The sequence below is a fragment of the Bos grunniens genome, chromosome 8, assembly GCF_055505025.1.
Source record: "Bos grunniens cultivar Pamir isolate PY7600 chromosome 8, Bosgru_T2T1.0, whole genome shotgun sequence".
NCBI lineage: Eukaryota > Metazoa > Chordata > Mammalia > Artiodactyla > Bovidae > Bos > Bos grunniens.
Genome location: NC_141172.1, coordinates 51,367,636 through 51,381,223, shown reverse-complemented (window position 1 = coordinate 51,381,223; position 13,588 = coordinate 51,367,636). Strand labels below are relative to the sequence as shown.

The following is a 13,588-nucleotide window of genomic DNA, read 5'->3' as shown; positions in this document are numbered from 1 at the left end:
ATGAAGGTGAAAGAGGAGAGTAAAAAAGTTGGCTTAAAGCTCAACATTCAGAAAACAAAGATCATAGCATCTGGTCCCATCACTTCATGGCAAATAAATGGGCAAACAGTGGCAGACTTTATTTTTTGTGTGTGCTCCAAAATCACTGCAGATGGTGACTGCAGCCATGAAAATTAAAAGATGCTTACTCCTTGGAAGGAAAGTTTTGACCTACCTAGACAGCATATTAAAAAGCAGACATTACTTTGCCAGCAAAGGTCCATCTAGTCAAAGCTATGGTTTTTCCAGTAGTCGTGTGTGGATGTGAGAGTTGGACTATAAAGAAAGCTGAGCACCGAAGAATTAATGCTTTTGAACTGTGGTGTTGGAGAAGACTCTTGAGAGTTCCTTGGACTACAAGGAGATCCACCAGTTCATCCTAAAGGAAATCAGTCCTGAGTGTTCACTGGAAGAACTGATGCTGAAGTTGAAACTCCAATACTTTGGCCACCTGATGCAAAGAGCTGACTCATTTGAAAAGACCCTGATGCTGGCAAAGATTGAAGGTGGGAGCTGAAGGGGATGACAGAGGATGAGAAGGGGATGTCAGAGGATGGGTTGGTTGGATTGCATCACCGACTCAATGGACATGAGTTTGGGTAAACTCCAAGAGTTGGTGATGGACAGGGATGCCTGACGTGCTGCAGCCATGGGGTCACAAAGAATCGGACATGACTGAGTGAACTGAACTGACTGAAGTGGAGCCACAGTCTAGCTCTTTTCTCACTGAGCCCTTGAATCCATACTGCGTTGAAAGTTTTGATGATTATGGGTATGTCCTTAAAGGAAATGTAAATTATGCTGAGCTTGTAAATAAGGTGATGACATATTCATCTTTAATTGGTTGTGAACCTTCCCACATCCAAGTATTCTATTATTAACTAGCTGTGAGAGACTGCCTAGGACCATCCTTTTATGAAGTAGAGCATATAAGCATCTTTTTCCAGGGCAACTCTGTTGGACTAAGATTGGTTCTCTCCTGATGGGGATGGTGAGCATGAGGCAGGATGCCAACGTGCTTAGTTTCAGGTTGATCCCGGCTTGTAAAATCCTGTTCTTATTCTTTGAAGCATATTGTATACTTCCCTGATGGGATGGATGGTTTTGTAAATGAAGGGATATGTAAACTTGCTACTATACTTCAACACCATCAGTAGTCACTGTGAACCCTTAAAAAGAGTATGGCGATTTGTTTGTGCCTTAAAGGAGGAATCAGAACTACAACGTGCAACTTTGTGGGGACCGCATAGGTTCATTAACTGACCTACAGCTAAACTGTGCTGTGCTTGTGCGTCTGTTCATTGTTTCCAGCGTTTCAAGACGTCCGGACACTACTGCCAACACTTTGCTGTGCGTTAACCTCTACATATGAAACCTAACAGTTGCTGAACTTTGTAAATATGTGAAATTTTAAATTTAGGTAGATGCAGTTTTTGTCTGTTTACTGCTCTTCTCAGCTTTATTTGATAAACTTGCATTTTGAGGGTTGTCTTGGCAGTTTTAACTTTAAAAAAAAATCAAGGTTGTGGCTTGCTTGTGTATACTGACAAGGGAGACTTGTTAATAATAAACAGAAGTAAATGGAGTAGCAAAACTTTTATGAAATTAAAAGTGGCATTAGTAGTATCTTTGAAGAATTTTCTCACTTGGGAAAAACAAGGGTTAGAACCTGGGCTCTGCAGTCAGATGCGCCTGGGAGCAAGTCCCGTTTTCACATGTGTGAGCGCTGCGAGACATCAGTTACTTGTTTTCTCAGTGCAAAACAGAAACGCTACCCACGTCATCTGGGCACTTTAAAGCTTAAATGAGATGATGCAAAGCACGTAACAGAGCTTAATGCAGAAATGGTCTGATTAAATTGTTTTAGGCAATATACCTTTGGGTTAAATGAAAATTATGTTCATATGTACATGTATATGTTCATTTATATATTGCAGTTAATTTTCACAAAATCTTTTTACAAAAGGGCTCTTTTTTTAATGATAATATGTGCTGTTTGGCTCTATTTTCAAAATATGATGCATAATATAGTTTAAATAGATCAGTGAAGTTTTTACTACTAAAATGAGTTGGCTAGCTTCTGGGAATAAGAACAATAGAGTTTTTTTTTTTTTTAATGACATGTGGTAAAAACGAGGTGAATATCTTTGCCTACCAATTAAAGTGTGTACGAAAAACAGAATAAATAAAATCTCTTTAATTTATGCATTTTGTGCTCTCATAAATCATTTTCCTGTCAAAATTATCAGACTTTATTATTGCTGAATATTTTAAACATCATAATGAAATATTGGTAGCATAAATCATGAAGCTTTCAGTAAGAACGTTTGTGTACATACCTCAGCATTTTTCATATATCTTGATTTAAAAAAAAAAATAGTCCTCAATCTACAAGTAAATCCACACAGTATAAATGTCAAACCATCCTCTTAAATTTCAGTAACTCAGCAATCCATGCTAACCATTGTGCTTACAAGGTAGTTATGGATTGTCATACTATGTTTCTAAGACTCATTCTTCTCAAAGATGAAACTGTGTGAGCTTGTATTTTAGTCTTGGTAATGATTTCTATATAAGCTTCCTATCTACAGATTCTATCTACTCACTTTTCCTATTTCCTGCAAGAAGAAAAAAAATTCAGACATGATAAATCTATAACTTGTTCTTGACATTAGAAAATGATTTATTTTTATTTTATTTAGTAAAAGCATTACTCAATAAATTTCATCTGTGATTTGCAAGAGAGACAACTGTTTTGGATTAAGTGTGTAGTCTAGAGTATTAGATCTAAATGGAAGGTACTAGCATGAGGAGTAAACTCCATTGAAGGTGATACCAACCAGGGCTCTTGGCCTTCCTTAAGCAATAGAAATTGGTAAGAGGCAAGCTTTTATTGGGGCCCCTGCTGCAGCAGTGGGGGGCAAAAACAAGTAGCAGTTTCCCTTGCTTACTCCCCTGACTGACTGATCCAGGGATCCGGGCAAAGCGGTGGCTTAGGTGGTTGGCCCATGCCTTTGGTGGTGAGTGCAGGGGGCACTCACTCTTGCCTGGAAAATCCCATGGATGGAGGAGCCTGGTAGGCTGCAGTCCATGAGGTCACTAAGAGTCGGACACGGCTGAGCGACTTCACTTTCACTTTTCACTTTCATGCATTGGAGAAGGAAATGGCAACCCACTCCTGGAGAATCCTAGGGATGGGGGAGCCTGGTGGGCTGCCGTCTATGTGGTCACACAGAGTCAGACACGACTGAAACGACTTAGCACCAGCAGCAGTAGGGGGCATGCATGATACCTGATTTTGCTCCCAACACCTTGTTTTTCTCCCTGCTCTTCAGAAGTGGCAGTTGAATTTTGTGGTCTTTTTGTGTTGTCTTGTCCATAATTTGCCCCAACTGCCCACAGGTGTATTTATTTTTTAGTCCCTTATCATTTCTTTGTATTTTGTTGCTTAAGGAGACATTTGTCCAGGTGCAAGCATGCAGCAATTGGTCCAGGTCCCAGCCTGGCACAAAGGTAGTATGGCACTTGGAACGATGCAAAAGACTCTATCCATGGTGCTTTGGCTGAAGAAAAAATCACTGTACGTGTTTTTGTTTTATTTGTGTAGTGGCAAACTGAAGCTCGTTCATTGACTTTAACCTAGAATTAAGGATAAAGCATCCATTAATGAGAAACACTGCCTGATCCAGAGTTTTTATGTTATTTTACTTTTTAAAATGACTTTGCTTCAGGTGTAACTTCCTCTGTAATCTCTCATCTAGGAATTTTACATGTGATTCACTTCAGTGACTTGTGTGTGATTATGATTACGAAGTTCACAGTATTAGAATATAAGGCAAGAAATTGTAATATGAATAATCAGTTGCTGTACCAAGAATTTGTGAAATACTTTCTATGAATCTAATTATTCCCGTGAGTCCTAAGCATGACCTTTGCTGCTGCTGCTGCTGCCAAGTCACTTCAGTTGTGTCCGACTCTGTGCGACCCCATAGACGGCAGCCCACCAGGCTCCCCCATCCCTGGGATTCTCCAGGCAAGAACACTGGAGTGGGTTGCCATTTAGAGATTTAATGTTTATTGTCCATTATATGCCAGGCATTGGGCCTGCTTTTTGGTACACATTAAGTTCTTAGTAATCTTAACAGTTTTATGAGGTGAGGGCTTACAGATGAGGACTTTAGAGAAATTAAGTAAACTCACTTAACACACTCAGCTAGTGAATGGCAAAGCCAGTTAGCCTCCAAAGACTTTACCAGGAGCTTCGGAGAAAGTACCCCAAGTTAATAGAGAGACACAATGTCCACTTTAATATCAAGATTCTTAATACCCATTGTATTTTAATTTCAATATATATTATTTGCATACATATAGAAGTGACATTCTAATTTTATATGATTATAGAAATTATTTTCTACTTTACACTATGTCCGATGTTTTCTTGTGTTATTAAGTATTCTTTGATAGTGTGGTTTTTAATACCAACATAACATTCTTTTATGTTACGGTTCCATAATTTATTGAACTATTTCTCTATTGTAGGACATTTAGATTGTTTCAAAGTTTTAGTTATTATAGTAATCTAGTGAATAGCTTTGTCCATAAAACTTTCATGTGCATATATAATTATTTCTTTGGAATATATTTCTAACAATGTATAAGAATGCCCATTCAGCCGTATTTACCAATTATAGGAAAAGAGAACATAAAACATTATCAAAGGTTTTCTTTGATTATTAATGATTTCAGGTATTTCAGTTGTGAATTATGTTCACCAACTGTTTTTTTTCTATTGCTATGTCTACTTTTTTGCATTGGTTTATAAGAACTCAGTTTCAAGGACATTAAACCTTTCTCTTCCCTGTTTTTTTTTTAAAAAAAAGAAAAAAAATAGTAAATATTTGCATTGAGAAACTCTTGAGTGAGTTTTAAGCTCACAAGTATCATGGTTTTGGCTACATTTTTCAAAGCTCTGTCTTGGTCTTGTGTGAAGAACTAGTCATAGGGAAAGGAGATGAGCCACTTCAGAGAGACCAGTTGGGAGACTGTCACCCAAGTTCAGGGGAGAGATGATGGTGACTGTGGCCATGACAGTAATAGAGATGGAAAGAAGTGAGAGAAGTGTTTGGACTTGAGATATGTTTCAGAGGGAAAGTTAATAAGAGTTGCAGATGGATTATGTGAGGAATGAAGGGGAAAAGAGGATAAAGAATAATTCCTAGATGTTTGATTTGAGGAACTGGGCGAATGGTGGTACCATTTCATGCTATGGAGGAAACTGGGGTGGAGGTAGGTTGTACTTTATTTGAGACACTTATGAGATATTGATGTGATGATATCACATAGGTAAATCAGGTTAGCATTCAGGTGGATGTGATTTGGTTGTCACTGGCAGATAGATGATTTGAAAGCCATGTGACTGGATGAAATCACTAAGGAGAAAGTGTGAACAAGAAAGAGGTTAGAAACATTTAAAAGTTGACTAGGGGAGAAGCAGCAGCAAAGATGACGGAGGAGTAGCCAATGAGTTGAGAGAAAGTGTAATGACGGGGAAGTGAAGGAATTAAGTGTTTCAAGAAAGAGGGAAAATCAACCTCATGAAATTATTGGGAGAAGTCAATTAAAGTAAGAAGAGGAAATAGATTTTTGGATTTGGTGACCTGGAAATGATTGATACTTTTGAGAAGAGCAGTTTCAGTGGAATGATTGGAGGGGCAGAAATCTGACAGGAGGGATTCAGAAGACAATAGAATATGTACATATGGGTGTTGTAAGGAGAGTGGTTTTTCTCTCAAAGAATGTGCACATTTAAGGACTCAGTTGTTTATAAGACATTATTTAGATCACTTATTTCATGTGATGTACTAAAGCTAATAGGCATATAGAATAAAAACTAAAATTTTCAGAGTAATGGGTTAAGAACTAAAATGGGATTTTGTGAGAGAATGGAATTTTCCATTGCATTTGTCCAAGTACTTTCAACCACAAAAGTAGTACGTCTTTTGGACACTATCACTATCTTGGTTTTTGTATTAGTTAGAATATAGCCCTGCCATTTCTGTTTGCCTGCCCTTTGTCCTTATGATCTATCACCAACCTCTTCTGAGGGCCCTTGACATCTACACCTTGGCTTTTGGCCAAGAAATAGCAAGACCTTTCTCTCCCTACATTTTCAGGCTTTCTACTAATTTCAAAACCGGGAATTGCTCAAGCAAAATAACTCATGACCTCTAAAAGTCTCTAACGATCTAATCTCTAGATCCATGAGTGACAAAAGACTGCGGCTGGGACCACTTGCCTTTCTTCCTAACTGATATGTTGAAATAGTCTGGGCTTTCACCAGTCAATTTTCAGGTTTAACAATTAGTAATATAACTTCCTAAATTTCATGCAACAATCTCAGGCTGGGGTCATATTTCAAATATGGAGGGTTGGATGATGGGTGTAGAGGTGGTAAATGAAGGTTGTATTCCTCTATTTTCTAAACCTTTGGCAAATTGGGATATATATATGCATATAATTTTAACTTCAGGTGGGGAAAACATTTTGGAGATATTTGAGCAGATTAACAAATAGTATTTGTATACATGTAACTAAAACAGTAATTTATCAGGTAGAAGGCAGATGGGGGGAATAAAATGCCAACCTGTATCTACAGTGGGTTGTGTTCATGATGAAGTGGTATTTATTCAGGGCCAGCCTAGCTTGTCAGCAACATAAGAGGTGTCGCAGCACATGACTCCCTGTGTAGCTAGAAGACAATAATAAATTATCTCCTATGCAAACAGCACCAGCATAAAAGCAGAACAAACAAACCCTGCCTCCCGGATTCCTGAAGAATCTTACTCTTTTGCTTGTTTGATTCTGTTTTAAACATGAAATTCCTGGCATTATCCTAAAGCCAGTGAGATTGAATCTGGCTTGGGCAATTTTATTAGGGTGGATAGGACATAGTAGTTGACGATCTCTGTTTTGGGGTTACTGTAAAAGATAAGTATTTTGTTTCTTGGGTTCACATAAGTCTTTGTTTTATCAATACTCTGTGATCCTGTGGAATTCAGGGCCACCCAGAGGAAAACTGGGGAATTATACAAAGGAGCTTGATTCTAAGAATCACTTGAGGTACATAATGAAATTACAGATTCTTGGACCCAATCCTGGGCTGCTAAATGAGAACCTCTGACAAAGTAGCCTAAAAGTACACATCCCATGGTGATGTTAATCATGAGGCTGGAATGAACAGCAGGGAGCTGAGGGCCTGAGTCAGTAAAAGGCCCATGACAGCACTGAGTGCAAAGGGTTGGTTCACAGGAAAATATATAAATTAAAAATGGCTCCCCAGAGCAGTGCTTTTCAGATTTCCATGTGCATTTGAATTGCCTAGGATTTGTGGGAAACACAGATTCTGCTTCAGTAGGTCTGGAGTGTGACCTGAGACCCTTCTTTTCTAACAAGATGCCTGATGGTGCCAGTGCTGCTGGATTAGAGTTTAGCAAGATCTTGGGGCCATCATTTTAATACAAAGTCCAGAGAGATTGGAGCTAAGCCATCTTTTTTGAATAGCACATATTCCACAAGTAGGGCTTTGAACAATGCTGATTCTCTTGAGTGCTAATCTTGCACTCAGGTACCAGTAAAACCTGCTTTCTCTTGTGTGAGGGAACCAGCTAGAAGGGTCATGGTAATTACTATTGTGTGTCAGAATCTTTTAGAAGTGGTGTGTCTTCTTTCAAGGGTTTATAAATATGTTGGGGGAAATGAGTTTATGCACATCATGAAAAAATATTTTGAAAGGAAAATTCTAAGTCTTTTTATGCCAAAGCCTTTAGTCATTGGAGATAAGATGTACATGGTTGTTGTCCATTATTGTTTTCCTTTAGGACCTCATCTTTTTTTGCAATTCATAATAGCAAGAAGCTCAGCATTGAGATTCTTGATAGTTAACACCAATAATGATTTGAAATAATTTTATCTATTGAATGCACATTGTGTATAAGGTCCAATTAAAAAAACTCATTCTAAAAATCTACTTTTGTGAGTGAATTAATTTTTGAAGTACTTATTTAAAGATTCTTATTATGACACTTGGACAATAAATTAAATGCATGAAAGCTGACTGTGTGCATACTTCCAAAAGCTATTGTATTTGAGCATCATACATTTCATTACCAGGTCCATACAGTAGACCCTTTGTATTCATCAGCAATGTATCCTGAGATCTTTGTGAATTCCCATGTGCACTTCCTTGTAACCAAAAGTGAAAGTAGCCTCATGAGACAGCTAATGAGAGTAGTGGCCACAGGAGTAGACAGCAAGCCTCCTAGAGGCAGGGAAGCCACTGATGGGTTGGATCCACCCAATGGCCAGGTTTCTCATTTTCTCTCTCGGTGACCTCATCAACCTTGACATTCAGCTCAGCAGAATTACAGAGTACATGTATTATGGGATATTTCAAGTGGCTAAATAGTCTAAGCTACGAATATCAAATCCACAAGTGTTAAAGAGCTACCATATACAAACATTCATCTGGACATGAAAAAAGTCTGCACCTATATGTGCTGCACTGTTTAGCTCTTCATAATGGTTATTTGAGGTGGAGGTGTATGGTATTTCCACTTCCTATGGGCTGCTTTTCTGTACTGCTTTAATGTTTTACCAGTGCCATGCATAATTCTGATGACTTTGTAATCAGGAAAGAATTAACAGAATTCTTTATATCTCTTGAATGCACATTAAGGTGATTTTCATTGAGTAGAGCTATGGATTATCAGGTGAAGATTATGTGATTGTCATTTACAGGTGTTATTAATATTTTATATATATATATATATACACACACACTATGATAAAGGATTATGTAACACAGGTTGGTTTTCTGTGTCTCTCCATTCATTCAACAAACTTTTCTTGAGCAACTAGTATATGCCAGGCATTATGCTAGGGGGTAACATATGGTCTTCAGTGTATTGTTGTAGGGAGAAGGCAATGGCACCCCACTCCAGTACTCTTGCCTGGCAAATCCCATGGACGGAGGAGCCTGGTGGGCTGCAGTCCATGGGGTTGCTAGGAGTCAGACATGACTGAGCCACTTCACTTTCACTTTTCACTTTCATGCATTGGAGAAGGAAATGGCAACCCACTCCAGTGTTCTTGCCTGGAGAATCCCAGGGATGGGGGAGCCTGGTGGGCTGCTGTCTATGGTGTCGCACAGAGTCGGACACGACTGAAGTGACTTAGCAGTATTGTTTTAAGAAAGAGAGATAACCATGCAGACAAAAAGTGGGTCTCATTGTAGTTAATAAAATTCAAAAAGGCCAGAACATTCCCACAGGTGATGTGAGCTACAGGTCTGGGTATACTCTGTGATGATGGGTCCCTTTTCCAGTTATTCCTTCCTCTTTAGATATCACATAGAAAGAGCAAGCAGATCTGACATTACATCCCTGACACAAATCTCCTAGATTTCTACATTGGAATAAAAAGAATTTGGTAAACTCAGTTGAGTATATCCTCAGGAATTCTGCTTGGAGTTAATAATCATTAGAAAATAATTACAGAAAAAAACAATAACTTCCTCCTACTTTTCTAGTGGGTTGTAATAATATTCTACAGACATTCCTATGTCATGTGAACAGTAGAAGGAAAAGTATGTTTTATAAAGTCAAACATTTTAGGGGAAAGATGGTAAGCTATTTGTTCCTCTCTAAACTGTTCTTAATGGTAACAACAACGATGCCTTCCTTTCTTGGTTTAGGAAAACAAAACAAAACAAGGAATGTATATTTCAAGCCATAGTATGAAAAATTTGCAAACTTTCTCAAAGTGTTTATTTCATTTGTATCTAATAATAAGTATCATTTGTAATACATCTTAAGACTGGACAAATTTGTGGCATGATTCACCAGAGCCGAGTAGCTTGATGTTAATATCAAATTGCCTGTTGTTTCAGAACTGTACATTTCACAGCAATATCACCAGTGATTTGAAAGCATTCACAGACAAGTTTGGTTTTGATGTCCTCATCCTCCTGGCCAGTTACCTGTCAGAGGAGCAGCAGCCCAGACAACAGATCGCTGTGTATTCTGAGAACCTAGAGCTGTGCAGTCAGGTAAGAACTTCCTTGACCCAACGATTTCACGAATCCCCATCTGCTGGCTCTCAGAACATGGGGTAGAAGATGGCAATGGACCGGTGGCTTAGAGAAATTAGCCCAAGAGATAAGGTCCTAGAATTTGAGTTTTAAGAAATGTTGGAGGCTGGGTTTCCCTGGTGGCTCAGTGGTAAAGAATCTACCTGCGAATGCAGGAGACACTGGTTCAATCCCTGATCTGGGAAGATGCCACATGCAGGGGAGCAACGAAGCCTATGTGTTACAACTATTGAGCCTGTGCTCTGGAGCCTGGAAGCTCCAACTACTGAGCTCACGTGTGACAACTACTGCAGCCCATGTGCTCTAGAGCCTGTGCTCCACAACAGGAGAAACCACCACAGTGAGAAGCCCATGCACCGCAACTAGAGAGTAACCCCTGCTTGGTGCAACTAAAGGAAAGCCCAGCGAAGACCCAGCACAGCCCAAAACAAATAAATAAATAAATTGATGGTAGCTTAAATGTTACTTTAAAAGAAGAAATGTTGGGGGTACTTTGCACATTTGGCTAGTTATTTCTCAAATTTTTAGTTTTGATGGTATAAATTAACTAATTAATTAATTAGTGTTAAGTGCTTTAATTCAGTTTTTAAGTTTTTAGCTGTTATGCTCTGTTACTAACCAGAATTGGCAGTGAGGTAAATGTTGGCTTTTTTTTCATTTTTTAATTGAGGTATAATTGACAGATAGCCTTATATTAATTTCAAGTGTACAACATAATGATTCAATGCTTGTATATGTTGCAAAATGATCACCACATTAAGTCTAGTTAACATCCATCATATATATAATGATATTTTTGTATAATTATATATTTTTTATAATATATAATTTTTTTTCTTGCAACGAGAACTACTCTCTACTCTCTTGTGTGCAAGCTAAATCCCTTTAGTTCTGTCCAACTCTGTGCGACCCTATGGATAGTAGCCCGCCAGGCTCCTCTGTCCATGGGACTCTCCAGGCCAGAATACTGGAGTGGGTTGCCATTCTCTTCTCCAGGGGATCTTCCCAACCCAGGGATCAAACCTGAGTCTCTTATGTCTCCTGCACTGGCAGTCAGGTTCTTTATCACTTGTGCCACCTGGGAAGTCCTTCTACTGTCTTGGCAACTTTCAAATATGCAATACAGTGTTGTTAACTATAGTCACCAAGCTGTACATGACATCCTCGTGACTTATTTGTAACTGGAAGTTTGTACCTTTTGACTCCCTTCATCCATATAGGGACTTTAAAAGAGCCCCATAACCATTTCTTTTCTTGGCTGAATCCATAAAGAGAAAGATCATATCTTTTTCACCCAAATAAAAGTCATCATCCTTTGGGTGCTGTTTGCTTTGAGGATTGCTACCTGGTAATAACTAACAAAATTTATTCCCTGACTAAATACCTGTTTGGTTCCCAATGCTTAATAACTGATCTGAAGCTTTAATCAAAGTTAGTATTTTGACACAGCCACTAATCAAATACCTTGGACACCTTGGACATGTCGGAGAAAAACATACATTTTTCAAAAAAAGTTTTCCTCCAGGTACTATAATAAAATTCTGTTTGGGTAATCAGTCAAACCATCTTGGTTGAGAGCTGAGTCTTTTAACCCAACGTTTTCATAATATAAGAAGTAGACAAAATTAGGACTTCCCTGATGGTGCAATGGATAAGAATCTGCCTGTCAATGCAGGGGGCATGGGTTTAATCCCTGGTTTGGGAAGATTCCATGTGCCATTGAGCAACTAAGACCCCCATGCGCTACAGCTACTGAGCCCATATTCTAGAGCCCATGAGCCACAACTGTTGAGGCTGCATGCTGCAATTACTGAAACCCAAACGCCTAGAGCCTGTGCTCTGCAGCAAAAGAAGCCACCACAGTGAGAAGCCCATGCACCGCCGTGAAGAGCAGTACCCCTGCTCACCACAACTAGAGAAAGCCCACACAGCAACAAGGACCCAGTGCATCCAAAATAAATAAGTAAATTTTTTTAAAAAAACAACATTCCTTTTTTAAAAAGTCAGTGAAAATAGGCCAGTGATATACCAAATCAGGCATATTTAATAACTAATATGGGACTATACATAATTCATTATAATATGGATGACACAGACATAGAACCATTTCATCACTTATCTTTCCTCACTAATGGCTTAGACACCTGGTCTACTCACAGATGGCTAGAGGTGAAGTCTCAACTCCCTTCTTTTCAACATCGTCACTTTCTGTCCCCCAAGAGATCCATTTCTTGACACTCTCCAGGTTCTCTGTGCCCTTAAGTCCAAGTGTGAACAAGCCCCCTTCTCTTGCTGCAGATGCATCTGATACCCTTCTGACCCATCTGTGAATTGCATCACCAGCCTGTGGCTTTTTCAGTACTTTGTTTCACACAGTTTCAAAGCTTTTGTTATGTCTTATAAATAAAATTTTATTATGTCTTTGGTCACTGGTTTCCTAGGGATGGGACTAAAGTCTCCTAAGCCTCTAAAACAGTGGTTTCAAATCACTTTTTGTAGCAAACTGATTTAAATGTTGGTTAATCTAAAACAGACAGAAGTAGAAGATAGATGAAGGGATTAGAAGCCCTTGAGTTGACTCCACCCTGTCTCTCCTCACCAGCCCTCCCCATCTATCACTTAAGAGACATCTCCTTGAGATCTTAAGCAACACAAAGTCAGGACTGTTCTAGAGGAATCCTTCTTTGGCCATGTGGTCACAATTGGTTAAGGGTCAGCCTCTATAGCTCAGTTGCCTGAGTTCAAAAATGTGGCTCCATCCATTGATACCTGCGTGTTGTTGGTCAAATTATTTAAACTTTCTGTGTCTCTATTTCCTCACTGAAAAAATGGGGATAACAGGAGGGCTACTACGGGGCTTCCCTGGTGGCTCAGTGGTAAAGTATCCACCTGCCAGTGTAAGACACCCAGGTTCGATCCTTGATCCAGGAAGATTTCACATGCTGCAGAGCAAATGAGCCTATTGTGCCATAACTAATGGGCCTGAGTCTGGGAGCCACAACTGTTGAAGCCTGCATGCCCTAGAGCCCCTGCTTTGTAACAAGAGAAGCCACCTCAATGAGAAGCCCACACACCTCGACGAAGAGTACCCTCAGTTGCTGCAACTAGAGAAGAGCCCAAGCAGCAGTGGAACCCCAGTACAGTCAAAAATAAATAAAAAATAATTTTTGGAAAATTTTCTACCTTGTAGAATTATTGTGAGGATTAAAGGAGATATTGCACATAAAATCCTTAGAACTGTGCCTGGCATATGAAAGCAGTCAATGAATGTTAATTATTATTATTATTGTCTATGTGAGCTCTGTATTTATAACTGTTTTTGTTGTTATTACCTCCACTTATCCTCTGGGGCCATTTCAAAGGCCCAGTGTGCAAAATGTCCTCAGCATTTCCCAGGAAGTC

The 13,588-nt window shown here is 39.1% G+C and overlaps 1 protein-coding gene across 7 annotated transcripts in view; it reads left to right on the top strand.

The window, feature by feature from the left end:
* The window catches only part of PRUNE2 (prune homolog 2 with BCH domain), a 295,098-nt gene that overhangs the window by 186,528 nt on the left and 94,982 nt on the right, over window positions 1–13,588 (top strand). For all 7 annotated transcript variants that reach the window (XM_086415566.1, XM_086415569.1, XM_086415568.1 and 4 more), the window contains one exon: window positions 9,986–10,144. In XM_086415566.1, the coding sequence (XP_086271692.1) occupies window positions 9,986–10,144 (159 nt within the window). The remainder of the gene's footprint in view (window positions 1–9,985; window positions 10,145–13,588) is intronic.